The following is a 25,562-nucleotide window of genomic DNA, read 5'->3' as shown; positions in this document are numbered from 1 at the left end:
ATTTAACAATCAAACTGGAAGGGCGCCCGAGTTACCACACCCATTGCCGCGGACATACCGCCGCCCCCCCAGACCTTAACGACACAGAAGAATGGTCATTAACCAATTCACTGTGTGGATAAATTCTGAGTTTGGAAACAGGCGGAAGTAAGCAGAGCCAGCCGCCTCAGCAGCAGAGCCAGCCGCCTCAGCAGCAGAGCCAGCCGCCTTAGCAACAGATTTGCCGTCTTAAAAGTTATTCAAAACTTGCAAACCAGGCAGATTCCCATTTCATATATATATATATACTGGCCCTATATAAGACGGGCCACAGCCCTTGGTAGCTCATTCAAGGAATGAGGAATGAAGAATAAGGAACCTACAAAGGAGTCGTCCCCTGGAGCGGATATCAGAGACAAGTAAGGCATATTAGTAAATTGATATAATAATTGGACCCCGACCATATCTTACTAATTGGTAGACCTTAGGTCCTCCATACACTTCTCGATATTGGAAGACCTTAGGGCCTTCACAAACTTCTCTATATTGAGAGAGCTTTGGGCTTTCACACATTTCTCTATATTGGAAGACTTTAGAGCCTCCACACACTTCTCTATATACATAGGTAGACCTTAGGGCCTAAATAAATAAAATAAGTTTCTGAGACGAACCTTGGCCGTTTCTGAGCCACCGAAACCAACAAATCGTCACAGTACACTGGTAGAGTTATGTCGAGCTGGGTATATCTGACGTCAAAAAACGAATTTACGGAATACGCGAGGAGAAAATACTGTGCGCGTTGGGCAGCAGCAAGGCAGCCAAAGCCCCGGGACCTGATGGCATTACCAAAGCTGCACTGCATGCCATAATGAAGGCTTACCCAAGCCTATTTGCACATGTATACATTAGGTGCATTGCTGAGCGCACCTTTCCAAGAGCATGGAAGCAGCAGAGACTATTTCTCATCCCCAAACCAGGCAAAATGAACGACGACCCGTTCTCATATCGCCTCTTTGCATTTGAGCGCATCATCTGCAAAAAGTTGGAGAGAGAAATCGACGCGATACGCGAGGTAACTCTAATGGCACCAAACGCGTTTAAAGGCGAAAGATGGCAGGGAGGCACCAAGCAATACTGCCTAGTCTGCACCCTAGCTGTCAATAACGCTTTTAACTCAGCAAACTGGAGCCTAGTCCTGCAGGCACTCCAACGCGAGGTGTACCCCAGGGCTCTGTTCTTGGGCCAATACTGTGGAACGTCATGTATGTGGGGGTTTTTATTTATATTGATTGTTTTATTTAGAAGTATATGATTAATATTAAGTTCACTTTAGGTTAATACAAATGTTTATTTGTTCAGCTTCAATAATCGTCGTCGCGTCGTTGGATAAATACTTCTTACTCTCGTCTTCCCTTGCGCAGAACTCTCTCCTTACTCTCTCGGCACTGGGCTTTTTGTACTGCTCGTCGTTGCTCGGGACAGGGCCTCTTCCTGCCCGTCGTTGCTCGGGACAGGGCCTCTTCCTGCCGATCGTCGTTGCTCTATGCACGGGGCCTCTAGTACTGCTCGACATCTCTCGGCACGGGGCCTCTCGTTGTCGATCGTCGTTGCTCTAGCCAAAGAGCTTCGTCGTCTTTTTTAATCGTCGTCGTCTTTTCGCGTCATTGCCGTTTTTCTCTCTTGGGTCGTCTTCTTCAGGGATGTATACCAATTCGTCTACTTGTTCTCGTTGTCCAGGGCGTCGTCAATATTCGTGCGGTAGGTATGACGGGATCCTGAGACTCCCACTACCAGATGGCTTCGCCGTAGAAGGGTTCGCAGACGATTTAGCGCTGGTCACGGTGGAGAAGCACCTGTCCAATGTCTCCGCTAAATGCAGCCTCGCAATCGACATGATGATGTCTTGGTTGAAAGACAACGGTCTCTCGCTCGCCGAACACAAAACGGAAGCAGTTGTTACGGAACTGCATATTCCCTGGGCAATGCCGGACTAGCTCAGTGGATGCCCAGGGGGGGTAGGAACATATGCCCGCAGTCCGCACAACGAAACACCGATTAATCGGACGTCTCAAACAAAACTCCTCAACACATCTCTAACAAATAAAAGTAAACAAACCACAATTGACGACTTTAGCAGAATGGTGGCATAGATGGAGTCGCCACGACGCTCCCGCCCAACCTGTGGTGCCTCCGGGCGGCTCCAGGCGGCTTGACGGCCGGCCCATCTCCCCAGGTAAATACTTTTTACTCACTGTTCATAGTGTTTAATACTTTATAAATTTTAGGTACTTAAGGCTAACATTGGCAGAGTACAATAGACTTCCTATGGGACTCATTCCCGGCGAAACGTCACCCTAGCCCGAGATGCGCTCGCGCCAAGACTGCGGCAGCGGAGAAGAAGCGGCGGTCCGCTTAAGGAAAAAGCCACAACTTGGCTGGAGAGGTACTCGAGATTCCCTTTTTCCTACCTACTATCCCTACTGGAGCTCCAAGAGAAATAAAGGGGATGGGTAAATATGTATACAATGTTTTCGGTGAATATCCACTTCTTCTAAGCCGTTCCTTAATTCTGCAGAACTCGTGTTGCACAAATCACTGACCCAAGTTAAGAGACGCGGAGAAACAAGCACATGGAACCAATTAGAGTAAGACGAATAAATTAGCCTAACAAAAACAACAGCACAATAATGAATTAATTCTATTTTAGCAACTAGAAGGCACTATCGGCGACCCGCAAATGGCTTCAGTGGCGTGAGTGGCCAGAAATCGCGGCAACTGATGGCGACGGCAAGCCCGAGGAAAGTAGGGACCGTCGGAGCCACGGCCACGTCGTTTCGGAGAAGGGGCAGAGCCAATCAAAGTCCCAAATATGGGTACCAAAACCTGCCGGTTCCAGACGGCGCTTAATGGAACGGACTCACCGGTTGGCTTGACGGATGGCTCAGTTCCCGGCTGCTACGATGCTCGTTGGAAATGTTTTTTTTATCCCTCTCCTCCAGAAACATCCGCCCAAGAACGTTGGCGGCGGGTAAGCTGTGCAATATAATCCCGTAATTTTCCAATAAAGATGGCCGTGGCCAGCGATTCATTCACTGCCACGTTGAAATTAAACGTTTACTTAATAAAACGTTTTTAAAACTTTTCACTTTCACCCACGTTCTTCAGGTAATTCCTAGCCGCCCAGGAGATTAGCTGCTTTTACACCGACTTTCCGTAGCTACTGCCGGCTTCCATGTTGCCTATCCCTCCCTATATAGGCTTCGGCCTGTCCCCCGAGTTCAGACCTAGTAACCGTTCTTTCTTCGGTGCAACGGCCGAGGCCAAGGGTAAAAACCCTTTCTCTTAATTCCCTTAACCTAAGCCCGTTACCTATTCCCGGTTTGCTCTTTTGAATCCCTATTCCCTGGTCCTAAAGATCCTACCTCTATCGATCTATCGATAGTCCTCCAGCCCATTCCGATTGAAAATGCAACACAGTGCTCATAAGCAGCAGAAAGACCGTAGAGAAGGTCAACTTCCGGGTCGGCTCGACAAACGTCGAGTCCAGTCCGGCGATCAAGTACCTTGGAGTCATGATCGACCATAGGCTGAATTTTAAGAGGCACCTGGAGTACGCAGCAGCCACCGCTGCTATCTCGAGGATGATGGCCAACACTCGTGGACACAAGCAGCATAGCAGACGACTAATAGCTACAGTGGTGACCTCGACTGTCCTGTATGCCGCGCCGATTTGGGCGGAAGCCATGAGGACTGCCAGCTACAGCCGATAGTGTAAGACTGTCTACAGACGCTGTGCTTTGCGCATCTCGAGCTGCTTCAGCTCGATGTAAGAAGAAGCTGCATTGCACTATGGGCAAAAAATTGATTTTTTGGCATCAATTCTAATTTTGAAGATATAGGCTTGAAACTTTGCATACATGCCTAAAATATTATGTCTGAATTTCGGTTTTTTTTTTTGCAGTTTGACCACGCCATCCGTTCCGCCCCCTTAAAGCTTTGGGCAAATAGTGTTTGATTTTTAGGCATGAGGTCTGATTCCTAGAATTTTTAAAACAGACGATTAAAACTTTCAACATTTAATTGTAATTGAATTTCATATATATTTTTTTATGATAGTTTGACCACGCCTTTTGTAACGCCCCTTTCAATATATGTTTAAATAAATTAAAATAGTTCTCAATTATACTACTTAGAATAATTTTAATTTCACTAATTTCGTAACATATTTTAAATTGTTGTACAATCATATTTTACAATTTAATTTTGTCTATACCCCTGTAAAATTCAAATAAACGTTAATTACATTAAATCGCTGTTTATATACACTTTGCCCGTTTGACCCATCAAAGCCATAGCTGGCAATTAGTTTACAATGCGTAATGTGTAATTGACAAATTTCTTCTTCTTGAATTTCCAATATGGGGTCAGCAGTATGATTTAATAAATCTTAAAGCGATACTCTTGCCTTTGTTTCAGAATAAATAATTCGCTTGGGTCTACATTTTAATTTTATTTGAGTAAGCGCACAATACGGTGGATAGCTATCGCATCCATGCTGCTTAGATATGGCTTTTATGTTAATGTATTGCGGTTTTCTTAGCCCATTTCTTATTAAAAAAGGCTAAGGCCTTATCAGGACTTGTTTTAATAATAGCATTCTGCTTAGTGTTCTATACATTTCTGTTAATATTATATTTTCGTTTCTCAGCGAAATTTCACGATCATCGATTTGTTTGGCTTTTTTGCCCAGACTGAAGCGGCATGCAACAATAATGGCACCGAATTTTCGTTTTCTTTGGCCAATTCAGATGCTAATTTTCGATTCAGTCTTGGCCCTGCCTCAGCATACGTCAAGAATTTTCGACCAGGTTTATCACGGGTCACGTCCTTTTCCATTACACCAATTTTTAAATTTGACGCGAGCCACTGTTGATGTTTTTATTTGAAGCGCTCTAGATTTTAGAAAACCAAAGAACTACTTCAGTTTTTGTTAAATCAATTTGCACTGAGCATGGTTTAAAACGATTTCGCCAATATTTTCCATTATAAACGTATATATTGGAGCTTGTTGCCGGTTGTTGTCATTCCATACATCAAGCATCGTTGAATGGCAAAACTCAAGTGCAACTGCAACATATCAAATTATTCCCAAATGGAACGAAAAGGAGCAAAAGAGCTTTATGATATTGTGTTCAGATAATATTAGTTGTTAAGTTTCAGCTTCCACCTTGCGTTAACTCTCGTCAACTTGTAAATTTCATTCCACGAAACACACATCTACATTTTTTTGTTGCGACATAAAAACATAGCAACAACACATTGAAATATTGGACAACACAACACATATAACAAATATATTGACATACCATGACTTATTAATTCCACATTAAACTGTTTTAATTTGATTCACAATTGTAAAGTTATTAAACTGCAAAGATCGACAACTTTTTCACGCTTTTTCTGTGACCGTCATTGCCCATAGAGATCAATTCATAGGACTAAATACTGACGAGTTTGATCAATGTCTACAATTGCCAAAAGATGAAAACATATGCATTAATCATCAAGCTACGTTAAGCGTAGATAATCGATGTGAATTTCAGTTGTTCAATAACAAGACTAAAAAGGAATGTGAGACGGCTAAATGGTCAGCAACACATCAACGAAACAGATGGATGTTTGCAACCCACAGTCAGATTGAACTGCAGGCTGTATGCAAGGGAGTTCCCTCTACAGTACACATGGAATGAACAGGCTATTACTCGCCGCAGGTTTCACGGCGCGCAACTCAAAAATCAGTGCTAGTACATTCAGCACAAGGCGCAGCGAGACAAAAGCAGCATGTGTTCGTTTTGGCAACATCATCAAGATTAACATAGAAGAGACATCGAAACCAGTCGGAGAAGCTACAACCAAGATAACCGACGCCGACTAGGTGAATTACAACAGCAACTGGCCAAACTAAAGAATACGAAATATGAAAATCACATCAGCGCTGTACACCATCATCAAGTAGCCGCCTATGTGGCATTAGCAATGTCAATAATATTGATCGTGATCTTGAGTATAAGATATCGTCGAATCAATTGGAAAACACCACAATGCAGCCCCAAGCCCCAGACAACAAGTGAACAGCCCGCACCCGAACCTACCCCACGGAGTTTTGCGTTCGACATCACTGAAGGTTGAACACCCGTTTAACGGCCGGGAGAATGTTCAGTCGCTACAATATTCATATTTATAACATTACATATCTAATTCCTCAGTCGCAGCAATCTCATATGCGGCCACAATAAAGTATAAATTACCAGGTCAAGCGCATATGTAGATTCTGCTGACGCGATGAAGTGAAATGGAGCAATAGCCTCATTCCGCATATACCATTACAACCTACATTATTCTTGCACACCAATATTTGTAAACATAAGCATATTATTTTCCGCATATACTAGCAACCTACATTATTCTTTCTCATTAATATTCGTAAACGCAAGCACATTTGTTAGTTTAAAATACCGTAAAGTTTGAATCAATAAAGTTAGTAATCATCTTTACTTCACAAGATCTTTTACTCCTCCAAACCACAGTCCTCCAAGTGATAGGTGCGTTACAAAAAAGGGCAAGTAGTTTATGCACTATTTTGCCAGACATCTAAGACTCCTTACACTAATAAACCTTTATAATAACAACGACTTTTTGTCAACAGCCAACTCAAGCTCCTGTTCAACTTGAGTTCAATCTCCCAAGAATCTGATCATGCGCTGAAAGATTTGCAGTCCACGATTCAGGGGTGTTTGACAGCGCTAGCACATTCCCAAATATCGACTGACAACTGGGATTGTCTGCTGGTCTTCCCGTGTGCAAGCAAACTGCCAAAAATTACACTTTCCCTATGGGAACAGTCCCTCACGTCGAAATCCGACATTCCGGCTTGGGAAGACATAAACACCTTCCTAAGCGAAAAGTATCGCACATTGGAGTTATTTTATGCGGGTCCTAGAACAGCTACGCATGATTGCACACGGGGTGGGGGGGTCATTAGTCACGCATGACTGCGCACGGTGGGTGCAGGTGTCCTAATTAGCATCAAAAACTAATTAATTTTTAAAGGGAAGGGGTTGAGGGTAAGATCCTCCAACTCATTTTTGTATGCATGCATGTGCATGTTTGTGTGTTGTTAAGCATGAGAAATTGATTGGGAGGGGTTAAGGGGATAAGGTGTGTGTGTTCAAACATGGGAAGTTGTGAGATTTTGTGAAGGAGGGAGGGACTATACATAATGCGTAGGAATTTTTTAGGGTTTGTTATTGTGCGTATCCGGCTTGTGTTAATGTGTTTAGGTAGGGGGAAGTTATTTAAATTAGGATAGCAGGTGTGCAAGTCACCCCAGTTTGTTAACTTGTCTAAACGTGTAATACCTTGTAACGGTTTGTTTCTGTTGTCATGCGTGAGAATTTGTGAGATCGTGTGGTGAAGGATGGAATGAGTTCTCATGCTTGTTTGAGGGGTGTGGGTATGGAATTTCTAGGTATGAACAGCGAGAGTTGTTGTGAGACATGCTTACCTGTTGATCTATCAAAAAGAAGAATCGATCGGTTGTGCTTTGTTTCGCTCCGCAGTTGTTTTTACTTATTAAAACAAAACAATTAATATAAATTGCTTGGTTTCATTTATAAACACTTTAAGTACGTGCGTGTTCAGTATTCTATGGTAAAATCAATCTGTAAAAGTGAATCAAGATATTAATTACAAATTGTGAAAAGTTAGCTTTGTCACACATATTTTCGTACATATACACTGATTAATACACCACAAAACAAATACACCGAAACCGATACACCAACACACCAAAATCGCTACACTCAACAACAAAACAAAAGAAACTGGGAATATGTCTACGTCCACTGCATCCAAACGCCTTCGCAGCAACGCTGGAACCGCAAATGACCGCCTTTTCGATGCCCCCTCGTCTCAGATTCTGGATCTGCTTAAGGTGCGCTTCCAGAGCAGACGGATGAGATAACTGCCTTCGTAAGGGAAACGGAGAAACGCATACTAAGTATTCTCTCGGACAGACTGGATTCCATTGCGGGTGCGGTGAAGCAAACTGGAGAACGGGTATCTCGCCTTGAGCGGGACCTTCACATACGTGGAATCCCATATGTTGAGGGTGAAAACCTAAAAACACTATTTCACACTCTGTGTTTTTCAATACACATAACCGCACCACCGCGGGTTCGGCACATTTTCCGGGCCCGTAAAACACAAAGAACAAATGTCGACCCGTTCATTATTGTTAAGTTGGATAACTTGCGAGAAAAGATTGGGCTACTGAAAATAATTGCAGCGTACCGACGGGAAAATAAAATGCAACTGAGCTTAAAGCACGTGGGTATCGACTCTAATGCTCTGATCTATGTAAATGAGCAGCTTTTAAGAGAAAATTACATAATCTTCAATGAAGCAATTCGATTAAAAAAGCACAAGTTTTTGACCGCAGAATTTACCCGACGCACAGTAGCGCCTCTCGAACAATTAGCGTTGCAAAAATCAAAAAAGTCATGTTCGCAAAAACGATTTTAGCCATACTTATTCGACAGGAAATTTAACAAGGATTCAGAATCTGCAATATAATCAATTTTAAGATTTTTTTTGTAGAAGTTATGAGCATTTAAAGTTTAACTTTGCTTCGTTTTTTGCATCATACAAAAAAAAATGTGTAAATTGGTCGACTTTCAGGTAATATTACAAAAAAACCATAAAACCAATGGTCATGGTTTTTACTTTAAATGATAGATACATTCATAAACTACACAGGAACACAAAATTAAACTTTGTGAAATTTCCACGAACCATTTCAAGTTTTCCATGATATTTGGGTGCTCCTGAGTAAAAGTCCCATACAAAATTATTTTCCATCACCTACAGGTTCCGCGGTATACCTAAGAATACAAAAAACCTATGTTTGCCGACATTTTGAATTACGTGGCCTATATAATTGGACTTACCTTTATTATTTTCGGTAGGACCTACTCTCAATACATCACGGCACTACTGAAAAATAGTCCCAATCGTGGACCCTTGCCCATGTCTTTGGAATTCGACGCCAAAGTTGAAACTCCCAAAATTTTCAACATTTCTGTGATGAAAAAACAATTCTGAGAATTAAATCTTATATGGAACTAATTTTAAATATTCATTGAATCTATTGTTCATTGTATTCTTTAATTTCGGTTTAAAGCGTTTTCATGAGGACATTTTATTGGATTTATTAAACGAATAAAACCGCTTTTTTGGTTTGATTATCTACTACTATTTTCTGTCAAAATTCAAATAAGTCAAGGCAACCTATAGAATGCGAGTAAATATGTATCTTTTTATGTATAATATAAATTTAGATTTTTTACTCGCATTCTATATGTTGCCTTGACTTATTTGAATTTTGACAGAAAATAGTAGTAGATAATCAAATCCCTTACGCTCTACTCGAGCGAAAAACTGAAAAAAATTATGAATCTGTGCTCTCGCTCTTAACAGCCGACGTCGTTTCTCTTTGCTTTGGTTTTCTGTTTATTGCTTTACGTTAGCTGTTCGTAAGGCGCGCTCTTCTACCGCTCTTTTACCGAGGACTGATGCGAGCGATTTTCAAAAGACCGATTCACTGAAAAGGTCGGCGCAAATGATCTTTTACGGGAATATGTTTTTTTTTACGTTAGATCTTCTTGTAATTTTTAAACAGTATCAAACAAATAATGAAGTGTTCGTTTAATTCATTTATTCTGAATTAAGTTTAATAACTAATAATGCGTTTAGGTTGTCCGAATTAATTGAACTACATCGTTCACTTATGGGGGGACATCTGAGTAACTTTTTTTAAAAATCGAAAAAATTTTTTTTTGCTTAAAAAATACTTTAGGGTCTTCAAAATAACATATCAAAAGATAGAGTCCGGCAAATGTGTCTGTGTCGAAATTTTCCATTCTGCGGCGATGCCTCTCATGTAAATATATACGATTTTAAAACTTTAAACGCGTTTTTCTCAAAACCACTTTTTTTGAGTTGGCCGAAAACATAACTCGAACAAATCTTAACCGATCGATCTGAAATTTTGACAGTATATCCAAAATACCTATGGCTATCGACACACGTAGGATTTTTTTTTGCTTACTTTTTTTTATCAACAATTTTGTGACGTTTATTTTTCCTGGAAATTGAAAATTTTATTTAATCACTCACCATTTTGCTAAAAATCAAAATATCGAAAAAATCCTACGTGTGTCGATAGCGGTTGAGATACAGAAACTATTAATTAAAAGAGGTTCTCAGAAGCTTCTGTTTTCTTAAAAAAGGAACTGCGCGATGAATCCAGAAATATCTCCTCAATCCCGTTTATTCAGCACCCATCCAGTATATAGTTTTAATCACGTTTTAAACAAGTTCAATATTTCCTTTTATTTCAATTCTTTTCGTTGCACTGCACTTTATTTTATTTAATAAAAATCAGATAAACACGTCTTCTCTCTCAGAAGAATAAAACAGGAAGAGGAAGAGACCACGCAGAATAGTGTGGACATGATACAATTATACAAGGTAGTCCCGTCGGCTGCTGAAATCGTTCGGATTTTCAGTGCGTGCTCGCTTGTTGAAGGGAAAGGTTGTGTGCGGACGCATTTTTTTTCGAGTTTTTAACCCTTAGTTGGAAATGACTTTTTGCAACTGTTGCCGACGGCATGTGCACGGCGTGAAATTTTTAATTTAAACTCGTTTTATTGTATAATTATTAAAAATAAAATTACTAAAAATATTCCAACTCGTTTTATTACAGAATTATTAAATATAAAATAATATTACAAAATATTCAAACTCGTTTTATTATAGAAAGCGACTTCAACCCTCATCCGAAACCTAAGGGTTAAAACTCACACTCTATTGTCGTCCCACTCGCACTCATTAGTCTGAACTGCTCTCACTCGCACTCATTGTTATAAGTTGTAGTGTACCAGATGTTGCCGACGGGACCATGATAGAATTATACAAGGTAGTCCCGTCGGCAACATCTGGTACACTACAACTTATAACAATGAGTGCGAGTGAGAGCAGTTCAGACTAATGAGTGCGAGTGGGACGACAATAGAGTGTGAGTTTTAACCCTTAGGTTTCGGGTGGGGGTTGAAGTCGCTTTCTATAATAAAACGAGTTTGAATATTTTGTAATATTATTTTATATTTAATAATTCTGTAATAAAACGAGTTGGAATATTTTTTGTAATTTTATTATTAATAATTATACAATAAAACGAGTTTAAATTAAAAATTTCACGCCGTGCACATGCCGTCGGCAACATTTGCAAAAAGTTATTTCCAACTAAGGGTTAAAAACTCGAAAAAAAATGCGTCCGCACACAACCTTTCCCTTCAACAAGCGAGCACGCACTGAAAATCCGAACGATTTCAGCAGCCGACGGGACTACCTTGTATAATTGTATCATGGACGGGACTACCTTGTATAATTCTATCATGAGTGTGGACATCTCCTATTAGTTGTGTTTTTGCCACGACACACTAATATCGATATCAAGTGTGTTCTTCAAATAATATATCGATATTAGGGGTCTTCTAACACACCTCCTCAAAAACATAACTAATAGTTTGTTATTTATATATTAAGATTAAATCAAACTTGAGCAATAAGGCAGGCTCTGGGAAATTACAATATGGTTCAACATTCGTTGCTTGGATTGAGGGAAAACCCAGAAAAACCTCAATCAAACCAGTTTGAAATTAGAAATTACGTTATACAATATTTCTTAGCAAAATAAAAAAATTTAAAAAAAATTATTTTGGTTCAGTCCATATCCATGAGATCCTTTTCTCCTACATTTGATTAATCCATCAAACTCATTTGGTTTCGCAATTCACAAAACCGTGGCGCTGGTATCGGTTTTGTTAGCATATCCGCTAGTTGTTTATCTGTGGGAATATATAGAAGTTCAATTAGATTCTTTTCTATTTGTTCCCTTGTAAAATGATATTTTATATCTATATGTTTTGTTCGTTTATGGCATGAAGGGTTTTTTGGCAATACATATACAACCTTGATTATCCTCATATATCTTAATTGGATTTTCTATTTTAAGTTTTAAGCTAGTCAATAAAGAATTTAGCCAAATTGCCTCCCTTACTGCTTCAAACAATGCCATATACTCAGCTTCTGTTGAAGAAGCAGCTACTGAACTCTGTTTTCTCGTATTCCAACAAATCATATTCGAATCAAACATTTTAAAGATATACCCAGTTGTGCTTTTCCTGTCTGACTCACTGCCTCCCCAATCTGAATCTACGTACCCTACCAAAATGTTATTAAAATGTTTATTTCTTTGAAAAATTAATTTCAAATCTATTGTACCCTTTAGATATCTTAAAATTCTCTTAAGGCATTGCCACAACTCTATACTATTATTTTCACAGTAACGACTTAAAAGATTTATTGATGCACTCAGATCTGGTCTTGTACATATCATAATGTACATCAAACATCCTATTAGATTTCGACAAGGTGCATCGCATTTTTCATCTGAATTTAAGGCCATATGATTAAGCTTATTGGGAAGAGGACATTTTACTGGATTGCAATTTTCCATATTAAATTTTAAAATAGTATTCTTTATATATGCAGATTGACTTAACTTTATTTGATCTTTAGTTCTATCTACTTTTATACCTAAGAAAAATTTAATTTCATTTAAATCTGTCATTCTAAACTTATTCATTAGATATGATTTAAAATTTTTCATAGTTTCTTTATTCTTTGTTGATATTACCAAGTCATCTACATATAATAGAGCATAAATATTTGAAGATATATCTCCTTTATCAAGAAGATATATACATCGATCTACTGGTGAATTAACAAAACCAATTTCTTTCAGTACTAGCTCAAATTTATCGAACCAGCACCTTGCAGCTTGTTTTAAACCATATATTGCCTTATTTAATTTACAAACTTCATTTTTCTCATTTACCAGACCATCCGGTATTTTCATATAAATTTCTTCTTTAAGTGTACCATTCAAAAAGGCTGTTTTAACGTCCATATGGTGTACCATAAGATCATACTGATTAGCAATAGATATAATCAGTCTAAAACTAGAAATTCTTGCTACAGATCTTTTACTCCTCCAAACCACAGTCCTCCAAGTGATAGGTGCGTTACAAAAAAGGGCAAGTAGTTTATGCACTATTTTGCCAGACATCTAAGACTCCTTACACTAATAAACCTTTATAATAACAACGACTTTTTGTCAACAGCCAACTCAAGCTCCTGTTCAACTTGAGTTCAATCTCCCAAGAATCTGATCATGCGCTGAAAGATTTGCAGTCCACGATTCAGGGGTGTTTGACAGCGCTAGCACATTCCCAAATATCGACTGACAACTGGGATTGTCTGCTGGTCTTCCCGTGTGCAAGCAAACTGCCAAAAATTACACTTTCCCTATGGGAACAGTCCCTCACGTCGAAATCCGACATTCCGGCTTGGGAAGACATAAACACCTTCCTAAGCGAAAAGTATCGCACATTGGAGTTATTTTATGCGGGTCCTAGAACAGCTACGCATGATTGCACACGGGGTGGGGGGGTCATTAGTCACGCATGACTGCGCACGGTGGGTGCAGGTGTCCTAATTAGCATCAAAAACTAATTAATTTTTAAAGGGAAGGGGTTGAGGGTAAGATCCTCCAACTCATTTTTGTATGCATGCATGTGCATGTTTGTGTGTTGTTAAGCATGAGAAATTGATTGGGAGGGGTTAAGGGGATAAGGTGTGTGTGTTCAAACATGGGAAGTTGTGAGATTTTGTGAAGGAGGGAGGGACTATACATAATGCGTAGGAATTTTTTAGGGTTTGTTATTGTGCGTATCCGGCTTGTGTTAATGTGTTTAGGTAGGGGGAAGTTATTTAAATTAGGATAGCAGGTGTGCAAGTCACCCCAGTTTGTTAACTTGTCTAAACGTGTAATACCTTGTAACGGTTTGTTTCTGTTGTCATGCGTGAGAATTTGTGAGATCGTGTGGTGAAGGATGGAATGAGTTCTCATGCTTGTTTGAGGGGTGTGGGTATGGAATTTCTAGGTATGAACAGCGAGAGTTGTTGTGAGACATGCTTACCTGTTGATCTATCAAAAAGAAGAATCGATCGGTTGTGCTTTGTTTCGCTCCGCAGTTGTTTTTACTTATTAAAACAAAACAATTAATATAAATTGCTTGGTTTCATTTATAAACACTTTAAGTACGTGCGTGTTCAGTATTCTATGGTAAAATCAATCTGTAAAAGTGAATCAAGATATTAATTACAAATTGTGAAAAGTTAGCTTTGTCACACATATTTTCGTACATATACACTGATTAATACACCACAAAACAAATACACCGAAACCGATACACCAACACACCAAAATCGCTACACTCAACAACAAAACAAAAGAAACTGGGAATATGTCTACGTCCACTGCATCCAAACGCCTTCGCAGCAACGCTGGAACCGCAAATGACCGCCTTTTCGATGCCCCCTCGTCTCAGATTCTGGATCTGCTTAAGGTGCGCTTCCAGAGCAGACGGATGAGATAACTGCCTTCGTAAGGGAAACGGAGAAACGCATACTAAGTATTCTCTCGGACAGACTGGATTCCATTGCGGGTGCGGTGAAGCAAACTGGAGAACGGGTATCTCGCCTTGAGCGGGACCTTCACATACGTGGAATCCCATATGTTGAGGGTGAAAACCTAAAAACACTATTTCACACTCTGTGTTTTTCAATACACATAACCGCACCACCGCGGGTTCGGCACATTTTCCGGGCCCGTAAAACACAAAGAACAAATGTCGACCCGTTCATTATTGTTAAGTTGGATAACTTGCGAGAAAAGATTGGGCTACTGAAAATAATTGCAGCGTACCGACGGGAAAATAAAATGCAACTGAGCTTAAAGCACGTGGGTATCGACTCTAATGCTCTGATCTATGTAAATGAGCAGCTTTTAAGAGAAAATTACATAATCTTCAATGAAGCAATTCGATTAAAAAAGCACAAGTTTTTGACCGCAGAATTTACCCGACGCACAGTAGCGCCTCTCGAACAATTAGCGTTGCAAAAATCAAAAAAGTCATGTTCGCAAAAACGATTTTAGCCATACTTATTCGACAGGAAATTTAACAAGGATTCAGAATCTGCAATATAATCAATTTTAAGATTTTTTTTGTAGAAGTTATGAGCATTTAAAGTTTAACTTTGCTTCGTTTTTTGCATCATACAAAAAAAAATGTGTAAATTGGTCGACTTTCAGGTAATATTACAAAAAAACCATAAAACCAATGGTCATGGTTTTTACTTTAAATGATAGATACATTCATAAACTACACAGGAACACAAAATTAAACTTTGTGAAATTTCCACGAACCATTTCAAGTTTTCCATGATATTTGGGTGCTCCTGAGTAAAAGTCCCATACAAAATTATTTTCCATCACCTACAGGTTCCGCGGTATACCTAAGAATACAAAAAACCTATGTTTGCCGACATTTTGAATTACGTGGCCTATATAATTGGACTTACCTTTATTATTTTCGGTAGGACCTACTCTCAATACATCACGGCACTACTGAAAAATAGTCCCAATCGTGGACCCTTGCCCATGTCTTTGGAATTCGACGCCAAAGTTGAAACTCCCAAAATTTTCAACATTTCTGTGATGAAAAAACAATTCTGAGAATTAAATCTTATATGGAACTAATTTTAAATATTCATTGAATCTATTGTTCATTGTATTCTTTAATTTCGGTTTAAAGCGTTTTCATGAGGACATTTTATTGGATTTATTAAACGAATAAAACCGCTTTTTTGGTTTGATTATCTACTACTATTTTCTGTCAAAATTCAAATAAGTCAAGGCAACCTATAGAATGCGAGTAAATATGTATCTTTTTATGTATAATATAAATTTAGATTTTTTACTCGCATTCTATATGTTGCCTTGACTTATTTGAATTTTGACAGAAAATAGTAGTAGATAATCAAATCCCTTACGCTCTACTCGAGCGAAAAACTGAAAAAAATTATGAATCTGTGCTCTCGCTCTTAACAGCCGACGTCGTTTCTCTTTGCTTTGGTTTTCTGTTTATTGCTTTACGTTAGCTGTTCGTAAGGCGCGCTCTTCTACCGCTCTTTTACCGAGGACTGATGCGAGCGATTTTCAAAAGACCGATTCACTGAAAAGGTCGGCGCAAATGATCTTTTACGGGAATATGTTTTTTTTTACGTTAGATCTTCTTGTAATTTTTAAACAGTATCAAACAAATAATGAAGTGTTCGTTTAATTCATTTATTCTGAATTAAGTTTAATAACTAATAATGCGTTTAGGTTGTCCGAATTAATTGAACTACATCGTTCACTTATGGGGGGACATCTGAGTAACTTTTTTTAAAAATCGAAAAAATTTTTTTTTGCTTAAAAAATACTTTAGGGTCTTCAAAATAACATATCAAAAGATAGAGTCCGGCAAATGTGTCTGTGTCGAAATTTTCCATTCTGCGGCGATGCCTCTCATGTAAATATATACGATTTTAAAACTTTAAACGCGTTTTTCTCAAAACCACTTTTTTTGAGTTGGCCGAAAACATAACTCGAACAAATCTTAACCGATCGATCTGAAATTTTGACAGTATATCCAAAATACCTATGGCTATCGACACACGTAGGATTTTTTTTTGCTTACTTTTTTTTATCAACAATTTTGTGACGTTTATTTTTCCTGGAAATTGAAAATTTTATTTAATCACTCACCATTTTGCTAAAAATCAAAATATCGAAAAAATCCTACGTGTGTCGATAGCGGTTGAGATACAGAAACTATTAATTAAAAGAGGTTCTCAGAAGCTTCTGTTTTCTTAAAAAAGGAACTGCGCGATGAATCCAGAAATATCTCCTCAATCCCGTTTATTCAGCACCCATCCAGTATATAGTTTTAATCACGTTTTAAACAAGTTCAATATTTCCTTTTATTTCAATTCTTTTCGTTGCACTGCACTTTATTTTATTTAATAAAAATCAGATAAACACGTCTTCTCTCTCAGAAGAATAAAACAGGAAGAGGAAGAGACCACGCAGAATAGTGTGGACATGATACAATTATACAAGGTAGTCCCGTCGGCTGCTGAAATCGTTCGGATTTTCAGTGCGTGCTCGCTTGTTGAAGGGAAAGGTTGTGTGCGGACGCATTTTTTTTCGAGTTTTTAACCCTTAGTTGGAAATGACTTTTTGCAACTGTTGCCGACGGCATGTGCACGGCGTGAAATTTTTAATTTAAACTCGTTTTATTGTATAATTATTAAAAATAAAATTACTAAAAATATTCCAACTCGTTTTATTACAGAATTATTAAATATAAAATAATATTACAAAATATTCAAACTCGTTTTATTATAGAAAGCGACTTCAACCCTCATCCGAAACCTAAGGGTTAAAACTCACACTCTATTGTCGTCCCACTCGCACTCATTAGTCTGAACTGCTCTCACTCGCACTCATTGTTATAAGTTGTAGTGTACCAGATGTTGCCGACGGGACCATGATAGAATTATACAAGGTAGTCCCGTCGGCAACATCTGGTACACTACAACTTATAACAATGAGTGCGAGTGAGAGCAGTTCAGACTAATGAGTGCGAGTGGGACGACAATAGAGTGTGAGTTTTAACCCTTAGGTTTCGGGTGGGGGTTGAAGTCGCTTTCTATAATAAAACGAGTTTGAATATTTTGTAATATTATTTTATATTTAATAATTCTGTAATAAAACGAGTTGGAATATTTTTTGTAATTTTATTTTTAATAATTATACAATAAAACGAGTTTAAATTAAAAATTTCACGCCGTGCACATGCCGTCGGCAACATTTGCAAAAAGTTATTTCCAACTAAGGGTTAAAAACTCGAAAAAAAATGCGTCCGCACACAACCTTTCCCTTCAACAAGCGAGCACGCACTGAAAATCCGAACGATTTCAGCAGCCGACGGGACTACCTTGTATAATTGTATCATGGACGGGACTACCTTGTATAATTCTATCATGAGTGTGGACATCTCCTATTAGTTGTGTTTTTGCCACGACACACTAATATCGATATCAAGTGTGTTCTTCAAATAATATATCGATATTAGGGGTCTTCTAACACACCTCCTCAAAAACATAACTAATAGTTTGTTATTTATATATTAAGATTAAATCAAACTTGAGCAATAAGGCAGGCTCTGGGAAATTACAATATGGTTCAACATTCGTTGCTTGGATTGAGGGAAAACCCAGAAAAACCTCAATCAAACCAGTTTGAAATTAGAAATTACGTTATACAATATTTCTTAGCAAAATAAAAAAATTTAAAAAAAATTATTTTGGTTCAGTCCATATCCATGAGATCCTTTTCTCCTACATTTGATTAATCCATCAAACTCATTTGGTTTCGCAATTCACAAAACCGTGGCGCTGGTATCGGTTTTGTTAGCATATCCGCTAGTTGTTTATCTGTGGGAATATATAGAAGTTCAATTAGATTCTTTTCTATTTGTTCCCTTGTAAAATGATATTTTATATCTATATATTTTCGTTTCTCAGCGAAATTTCACGATCATCGATTTGTTTGGCTTTTTTGCCCAGACTGAAGCGGCATGCAACAATAATGGCACCGAATTTTCGTTTTCTTTGGCCAATTCAGATGCTAATTTTCGATTCAGTCTTGGCCCTGCCTCAGCATACGTCAAGAATTTTCGACCAGGTTTATCACGGGTCACGTCCTTTTCCATTACACCAATTTTTAAATTTGACGCGAGCCACTGTTGATGTTTTTATTTGAAGCGCTCTAGATTTTAGAAAACCAAAGAACTACTTCAGTTTTTGTTAAATCAATTTGCACTGAGCATGGTTTAAAACGATTTCGCCAATATTTTCCATTATAAACGTATATATTGGAGCTTGTTGCCGGTTGTTGTCATTCCATACATCAAGCATCGTTGAATGGCAAAACTCAAGTGCAACTGCAACATATCAAATTATTCCCAAATGGAACGAAAAGGAGCAAAAGAGCTTTATGATATTGTGTTCAGATAATATTAGTTGTTAAGTTTCAGCTTCCACCTTGCGTTAACTCTCGTCAACTTGTAAATTTCATTCCACGAAACACACATCTACATTTTTTTGTTGCGACATAAAAACATAGCAACAACACATTGAAATATTGGACAACACAACACATATAACAAATATATTGACATACCATGACTTATTAATTCCACATTAAACTGTTTTAATTTGATTCACAATTGTAAAGTTATTAAACTGCAAAGATCGACAACTTTTTCACGCTTTTTCTGTGACCGTCATTGCCCATAGAGATCAATTCATAGGACTAAATACTGACGAGTTTGATCAATGTCTACAATTGCCAAAAGATGAAAACATATGCATTAATCATCAAGCTACGTTAAGCGTAGATAATCGATGTGAATTTCAGTTGTTCAATAACAAGACTAAAAAGGAATGTGAGACGGCTAAATGGTCAGCAACACATCAACGAAACAGATGGATGTTTGCAACCCACAGTCAGATTGAACTGCAGGCTGTATGCAAGGGAGTTCCCTCTACAGTACACATGGAATGAACAGGCTATTACTCGCCGCAGGTTTCACGGCGCGCAACTCAAAAATCAGTGCTAGTACATTCAGCACAAGGCGCAGCGAGACAAAAGCAGCATGTGTTCGTTTTGGCAACATCATCAAGATTAACATAGAAGAGACATCGAAACCAGTCGGAGAAGCTACAACCAAGATAACCGACGCCGACTAGGTGAATTACAACAGCAACTGGCCAAACTAAAGAATACGAAATATGAAAATCACATCAGCGCTGTACACCATCATCAAGTAGCCGCCTATGTGGCATTAGCAATGTCAATAATATTGATCGTGATCTTGAGTATAAGATATCGTCGAATCAATTGGAAAACACCACAATGCAGCCCCAAGCCCCAGACAACAAGTGAACAGCCCGCACCCGAACCTACCCCACGGAGTTTTGCGTTCGACATCACTGAAGGTTGAACACCCGTTTAACGGCCGGGAGAATGTTCAGTCGCTACAATATTCATATTTATAACATTACATATCTAATTCCTCAGTCGCAGCAATCTCATATGCGGCCACAATAAAGTATAAATTACCAGGTCAAGCGCATATGTAGATTCTGCTGACGCGATGAAGTGAAATGGAGCAATAGCCTCATTCCGCATATACCATTACAACCTACATTATTCTTGCACACCAATATTTGTAAACATAAGCATATTATTTTCCGCATATACTAGCAACCTACATTATTCTTTCTCATTAATATTCGTAAACGCAAGCACATTTGTTAGTTTAAAATACCGTAAAGTTTGAATCAATAAAGTTAGTAATCATCTTTACTTCACAAGATCTTTTACTCCTCCAAACCACAGTCCTCCAAGTGATAGGTGCGTTACAAAAAAGGGCAAGTAGTTTATGCACTATTTTGCCAGACATCTAAGACTCCTTACACTAATAAACCTTTATAATAACAACGACTTTTTGTCAACAGCCAACTCAAGCTCCTGTTCAACTTGAGTTCAATCTCCCAAGAATCTGATCATGCGCTGAAAGATTTGCAGTCCACGATTCAGGGGTGTTTGACAGCGCTAGCACATTCCCAAATATCGACTGACAACTGGGATTGTCTGCTGGTCTTCCCGTGTGCAAGCAAACTGCCAAAAATTACACTTTCCCTATGGGAACAGTCCCTCACGTCGAAATCCGACATTCCGGCTTGGGAAGACATAAACACCTTCCTAAGCGAAAAGTATCGCACATTGGAGTTATTTTATGCGGGTCCTAGAACAGCTACGCATGATTGCACACGGGGTGGGGGGGTCATTAGTCACGCATGACTGCGCACGGTGGGTGCAGGTGTCCTAATTAGCATCAAAAACTAATTAATTTTTAAAGGGAAGGGGTTGAGGGTAAGATCCTCCAACTCATTTTTGTATGCATGCATGTGCATGTTTGTGTGTTGTTAAGCATGAGAAATTGATTGGGAGGGGTTAAGGGGATAAGGTGTGTGTGTTCAAACATGGGAAGTTGTGAGATTTTGTGAAGGAGGGAGGGACTATACATAATGCGTAGGAATTTTTTAGGGTTTGTTATTGTGCGTATCCGGCTTGTGTTAATGTGTTTAGGTAGGGGGAAGTTATTTAAATTAGGATAGCAGGTGTGCAAGTCACCCCAGTTTGTTAACTTGTCTAAACGTGTAATACCTTGTAACGGTTTGTTTCTGTTGTCATGCGTGAGAATTTGTGAGATCGTGTGGTGAAGGATGGAATGAGTTCTCATGCTTGTTTGAGGGGTGTGGGTATGGAATTTCTAGGTATGAACAGCGAGAGTTGTTGTGAGACATGCTTACCTGTTGATCTATCAAAAAGAAGAATCGATCGGTTGTGCTTTGTTTCGCTCCGCAGTTGTTTTTACTTATTAAAACAAAACAATTAATATAAATTGCTTGGTTTCATTTATAAACACTTTAAGTACGTGCGTGTTCAGTATTCTATGGTAAAATCAATCTGTAAAAGTGAATCAAGATATTAATTACAAATTGTGAAAAGTTAGCTTTGTCACACATATTTTCGTACATATACACTGATTAATACACCACAAAACAAATACACCGAAACCGATACACCAACACACCAAAATCGCTACACTCAACAACAAAACAAAAGAAACTGGGAATATGTCTACGTCCACTGCATCCAAACGCCTTCGCAGCAACGCTGGAACCGCAAATGACCGCCTTTTCGATGCCCCCTCGTCTCAGATTCTGGATCTGCTTAAGGTGCGCTTCCAGAGCAGACGGATGAGATAACTGCCTTCGTAAGGGAAACGGAGAAACGCATACTAAGTATTCTCTCGGACAGACTGGATTCCATTGCGGGTGCGGTGAAGCAAACTGGAGAACGGGTATCTCGCCTTGAGCGGGACCTTCACATACGTGGAATCCCATATGTTGAGGGTGAAAACCTAAAAACACTATTTCACACTCTGTGTTTTTCAATACACATAACCGCACCACCGCGGGTTCGGCACATTTTCCGGGCCCGTAAAACACAAAGAACAAATGTCGACCCGTTCATTATTGTTAAGTTGGATAACTTGCGAGAAAAGATTGGGCTACTGAAAATAATTGCAGCGTACCGACGGGAAAATAAAATGCAACTGAGCTTAAAGCACGTGGGTATCGACTCTAATGCTCTGATCTATGTAAATGAGCAGCTTTTAAGAGAAAATTACATAATCTTCAATGAAGCAATTCGATTAAAAAAGCACAAGTTTTTGACCGCAGAATTTACCCGACGCACAGTAGCGCCTCTCGAACAATTAGCGTTGCAAAAATCAAAAAAGTCATGTTCGCAAAAACGATTTTAGCCATACTTATTCGACAGGAAATTTAACAAGGATTCAGAATCTGCAATATAATCAATTTTAAGATTTTTTTTGTAGAAGTTATGAGCATTTAAAGTTTAACTTTGCTTCGTTTTTTGCATCATACAAAAAAAAATGTGTAAATTGGTCGACTTTCAGGTAATATTACAAAAAAACCATAAAACCAATGGTCATGGTTTTTACTTTAAATGATAGATACATTCATAAACTACACAGGAACACAAAATTAAACTTTGTGAAATTTCCACGAACCATTTCAAGTTTTCCATGATATTTGGGTGCTCCTGAGTAAAAGTCCCATACAAAATTATTTTCCATCACCTACAGGTTCCGCGGTATACCTAAGAATACAAAAAACCTATGTTTGCCGACATTTTGAATTACGTGGCCTATATAATTGGACTTACCTTTATTATTTTCGGTAGGACCTACTCTCAATACATCACGGCACTACTGAAAAATAGTCCCAATCGTGGACCCTTGCCCATGTCTTTGGAATTCGACGCCAAAGTTGAAACTCCCAAAATTTTCAACATTTCTGTGATGAAAAAACAATTCTGAGAATTAAATCTTATATGGAACTAATTTTAAATATTCATTGAATCTATTGTTCATTGTATTCTTTAATTTCGGTTTAAAGCGTTTTCATGAGGACATTTTATTGGATTTATTAAACGAATAAAACCGCTTTTTTGGTTTGATTATCTACTACTATTTTCTGTCAAAATTCAAATAAGTCAAGGCAACCTATAGAATGCGAGTAAATATGTATCTTTTTATGTATAATATAAATTTAGATTTTTTACTCGCATTCTATATGTTGCCTTGACTTATTTGAATTTTGACAGAAAATAGTAGTAGATAATCAAATCCCTTACGCTCTACTCGAGCGAAAAACTGAAAAAAATTATGAATCTGTGCTCTCGCTCTTAACAGCCGACGTCGTTTCTCTTTGCTTTGGTTTTCTGTTTATTGCTTTACGTTAGCTGTTCGTAAGGCGCGCTCTTCTACCGCTCTTTTACCGAGGACTGATGCGAGCGATTTTCAAAAGACCGATTCACTGAAAAGGTCGGCGCAAATGATCTTTTACGGGAATATGTTTTTTTTTACGTTAGATCTTCTTGTAATTTTTAAACAGTATCAAACAAATAATGAAGTGTTCGTTTAATTCATTTATTCTGAATTAAGTTTAATAACTAATAATGCGTTTAGGTTGTCCGAATTAATTGAACTACATCGTTCACTTATGGGGGGACATCTGAGTAACTTTTTTTAAAAATCGAAAAAATTTTTTTTTGCTTAAAAAATACTTTAGGGTCTTCAAAATAACATATCAAAAGATAGAGTCCGGCAAATGTGTCTGTGTCGAAATTTTCCATTCTGCGGCGATGCCTCTCATGTAAATATATACGATTTTAAAACTTTAAACGCGTTTTTCTCAAAACCACTTTTTTTGAGTTGGCCGAAAACATAACTCGAACAAATCTTAACCGATCGATCTGAAATTTTGACAGTATATCCAAAATACCTATGGCTATCGACACACGTAGGATTTTTTTTTGCTTACTTTTTTTTATCAACAATTTTGTGACGTTTATTTTTCCTGGAAATTGAAAATTTTATTTAATCACTCACCATTTTGCTAAAAATCAAAATATCGAAAAAATCCTACGTGTGTCGATAGCGGTTGAGATACAGAAACTATTAATTAAAAGAGGTTCTCAGAAGCTTCTGTTTTCTTAAAAAAGGAACTGCGCGATGAATCCAGAAATATCTCCTCAATCCCGTTTATTCAGCACCCATCCAGTATATAGTTTTAATCACGTTTTAAACAAGTTCAATATTTCCTTTTATTTCAATTCTTTTCGTTGCACTGCACTTTATTTTATTTAATAAAAATCAGATAAACACGTCTTCTCTCTCAGAAGAATAAAACAGGAAGAGGAAGAGACCACGCAGAATAGTGTGGACATGATACAATTATACAAGGTAGTCCCGTCGGCTGCTGAAATCGTTCGGATTTTCAGTGCGTGCTCGCTTGTTGAAGGGAAAGGTTGTGTGCGGACGCATTTTTTTTCGAGTTTTTAACCCTTAGTTGGAAATGACTTTTTGCAACTGTTGCCGACGGCATGTGCACGGCGTGAAATTTTTAATTTAAACTCGTTTTATTGTATAATTATTAAAAATAAAATTACTAAAAATATTCCAACTCGTTTTATTACAGAATTATTAAATATAAAATAATATTACAAAATATTCAAACTCGTTTTATTATAGAAAGCGACTTCAACCCTCATCCGAAACCTAAGGGTTAAAACTCACACTCTATTGTCGTCCCACTCGCACTCATTAGTCTGAACTGCTCTCACTCGCACTCATTGTTATAAGTTGTAGTGTACCAGATGTTGCCGACGGGACCATGATAGAATTATACAAGGTAGTCCCGTCGGCAACATCTGGTACACTACAACTTATAACAATGAGTGCGAGTGAGAGCAGTTCAGACTAATGAGTGCGAGTGGGACGACAATAGAGTGTGAGTTTTAACCCTTAGGTTTCGGGTGGGGGTTGAAGTCGCTTTCTATAATAAAACGAGTTTGAATATTTTGTAATATTATTTTATATTTAATAATTCTGTAATAAAACGAGTTGGAATATTTTTTGTAATTTTATTATTAATAATTATACAATAAAACGAGTTTAAATTAAAAATTTCACGCCGTGCACATGCCGTCGGCAACATTTGCAAAAAGTTATTTCCAACTAAGGGTTAAAAACTCGAAAAAAAATGCGTCCGCACACAACCTTTCCCTTCAACAAGCGAGCACGCACTGAAAATCCGAACGATTTCAGCAGCCGACGGGACTACCTTGTATAATTGTATCATGGACGGGACTACCTTGTATAATTCTATCATGAGTGTGGACATCTCCTATTAGTTGTGTTTTTGCCACGACACACTAATATCGATATCAAGTGTGTTCTTCAAATAATATATCGATATTAGGGGTCTTCTAACACACCTCCTCA

At 38.2% G+C, this 25,562-nt stretch overlaps 1 protein-coding gene and 2 long non-coding RNA genes across 8 annotated transcripts; 1 reads left to right on the top strand and 2 right to left on the bottom strand.

Moving 5' to 3' along the window:
* Nucleotides 1–702: 702 nt before the first annotated feature.
* Nucleotides 703–3,045, top strand: LOC138929138 (uncharacterized). Of its 3 annotated transcripts, none has more exons than XM_070288307.1 (5): nucleotides 703–1,241; nucleotides 1,717–2,212; nucleotides 2,274–2,489; nucleotides 2,555–2,624; nucleotides 2,687–3,045. In XM_070288307.1, the coding sequence occupies exons 1-2, from the start codon at nucleotides 848–850 to the stop codon at nucleotides 1,971–1,973; spliced, it is 651 nt and encodes a 216-aa protein (XP_070144408.1). In that variant the 5' UTR covers nucleotides 703–847; the 3' UTR covers nucleotides 1,974–2,212; nucleotides 2,274–2,489; nucleotides 2,555–2,624; nucleotides 2,687–3,045. The 3 variants fall into 3 exon arrangements, with proteins under 3 accessions (XP_070144408.1, XP_070144404.1, XP_070144416.1); XM_070288303.1 differs by having other exon boundaries at nucleotides 2,265–2,489; XM_070288315.1 differs by having other exon boundaries at nucleotides 1,313–2,212; nucleotides 2,265–2,489.
* Nucleotides 3,046–7,311: 4,266 nt separating this feature from the next.
* On the bottom strand, nucleotides 7,312–11,233 carry LOC138927916 (uncharacterized). Of its 2 annotated transcripts, none has more exons than XR_011444374.1 (4): nucleotides 10,216–11,233; nucleotides 8,988–9,118; nucleotides 8,833–8,921; nucleotides 7,312–7,700 (listed from the first exon to the last, which is right to left on the bottom strand). It is a non-coding gene; the product is annotated as an uncharacterized lncRNA (long non-coding RNA). The 2 variants fall into 2 exon arrangements; XR_011444375.1 differs by having other exon boundaries at nucleotides 7,315–7,700; nucleotides 10,405–11,230.
* Nucleotides 11,234–11,624: 391 nt separating this feature from the next.
* On the bottom strand, nucleotides 11,625–25,162 carry LOC121502792 (uncharacterized). 3 transcript variants are annotated; one of them, XR_011445573.1, is made up of 9 exons: nucleotides 24,168–25,162; nucleotides 22,940–23,070; nucleotides 22,785–22,873; nucleotides 21,496–21,652; nucleotides 17,006–18,549; nucleotides 15,589–15,719; nucleotides 15,434–15,522; nucleotides 14,145–14,301; nucleotides 11,625–11,948 (listed from the first exon to the last, which is right to left on the bottom strand). It is a non-coding gene; the product is annotated as an uncharacterized lncRNA (long non-coding RNA). The 3 variants fall into 3 exon arrangements; XR_011445576.1 differs by having other exon boundaries at nucleotides 24,357–25,161; XR_005991076.2 differs by lacking the exons at nucleotides 14,145–14,301; nucleotides 15,434–15,522; nucleotides 15,589–15,719 and having other exon boundaries at nucleotides 24,168–25,155.
* Between the last annotated feature and the right edge of the window lie 400 nt (nucleotides 25,163–25,562).

The sequence above is a fragment of the Drosophila kikkawai genome, chromosome 2L, assembly GCF_030179895.1.
Source record: "Drosophila kikkawai strain 14028-0561.14 chromosome 2L, DkikHiC1v2, whole genome shotgun sequence".
NCBI lineage: Eukaryota > Metazoa > Arthropoda > Insecta > Diptera > Drosophilidae > Drosophila > Drosophila kikkawai.
This window is presented reverse-complemented; position numbering and strand designations above follow the sequence as displayed.

Coding starts and splice junctions, on each gene's coding strand:
- LOC138929138 (XM_070288307.1), top strand. CDS start 848: ATGAAGGCTTACCCAAGCCTATTTGCACATGTATACATTAGGTGCATT. Junction 1,242..1,716: donor CCAATACTGTGGAACGTCAT/GTATGTGGGGGT, acceptor CTCGTTGTCCAG/GGCGTCGTCAATATTCGTGC.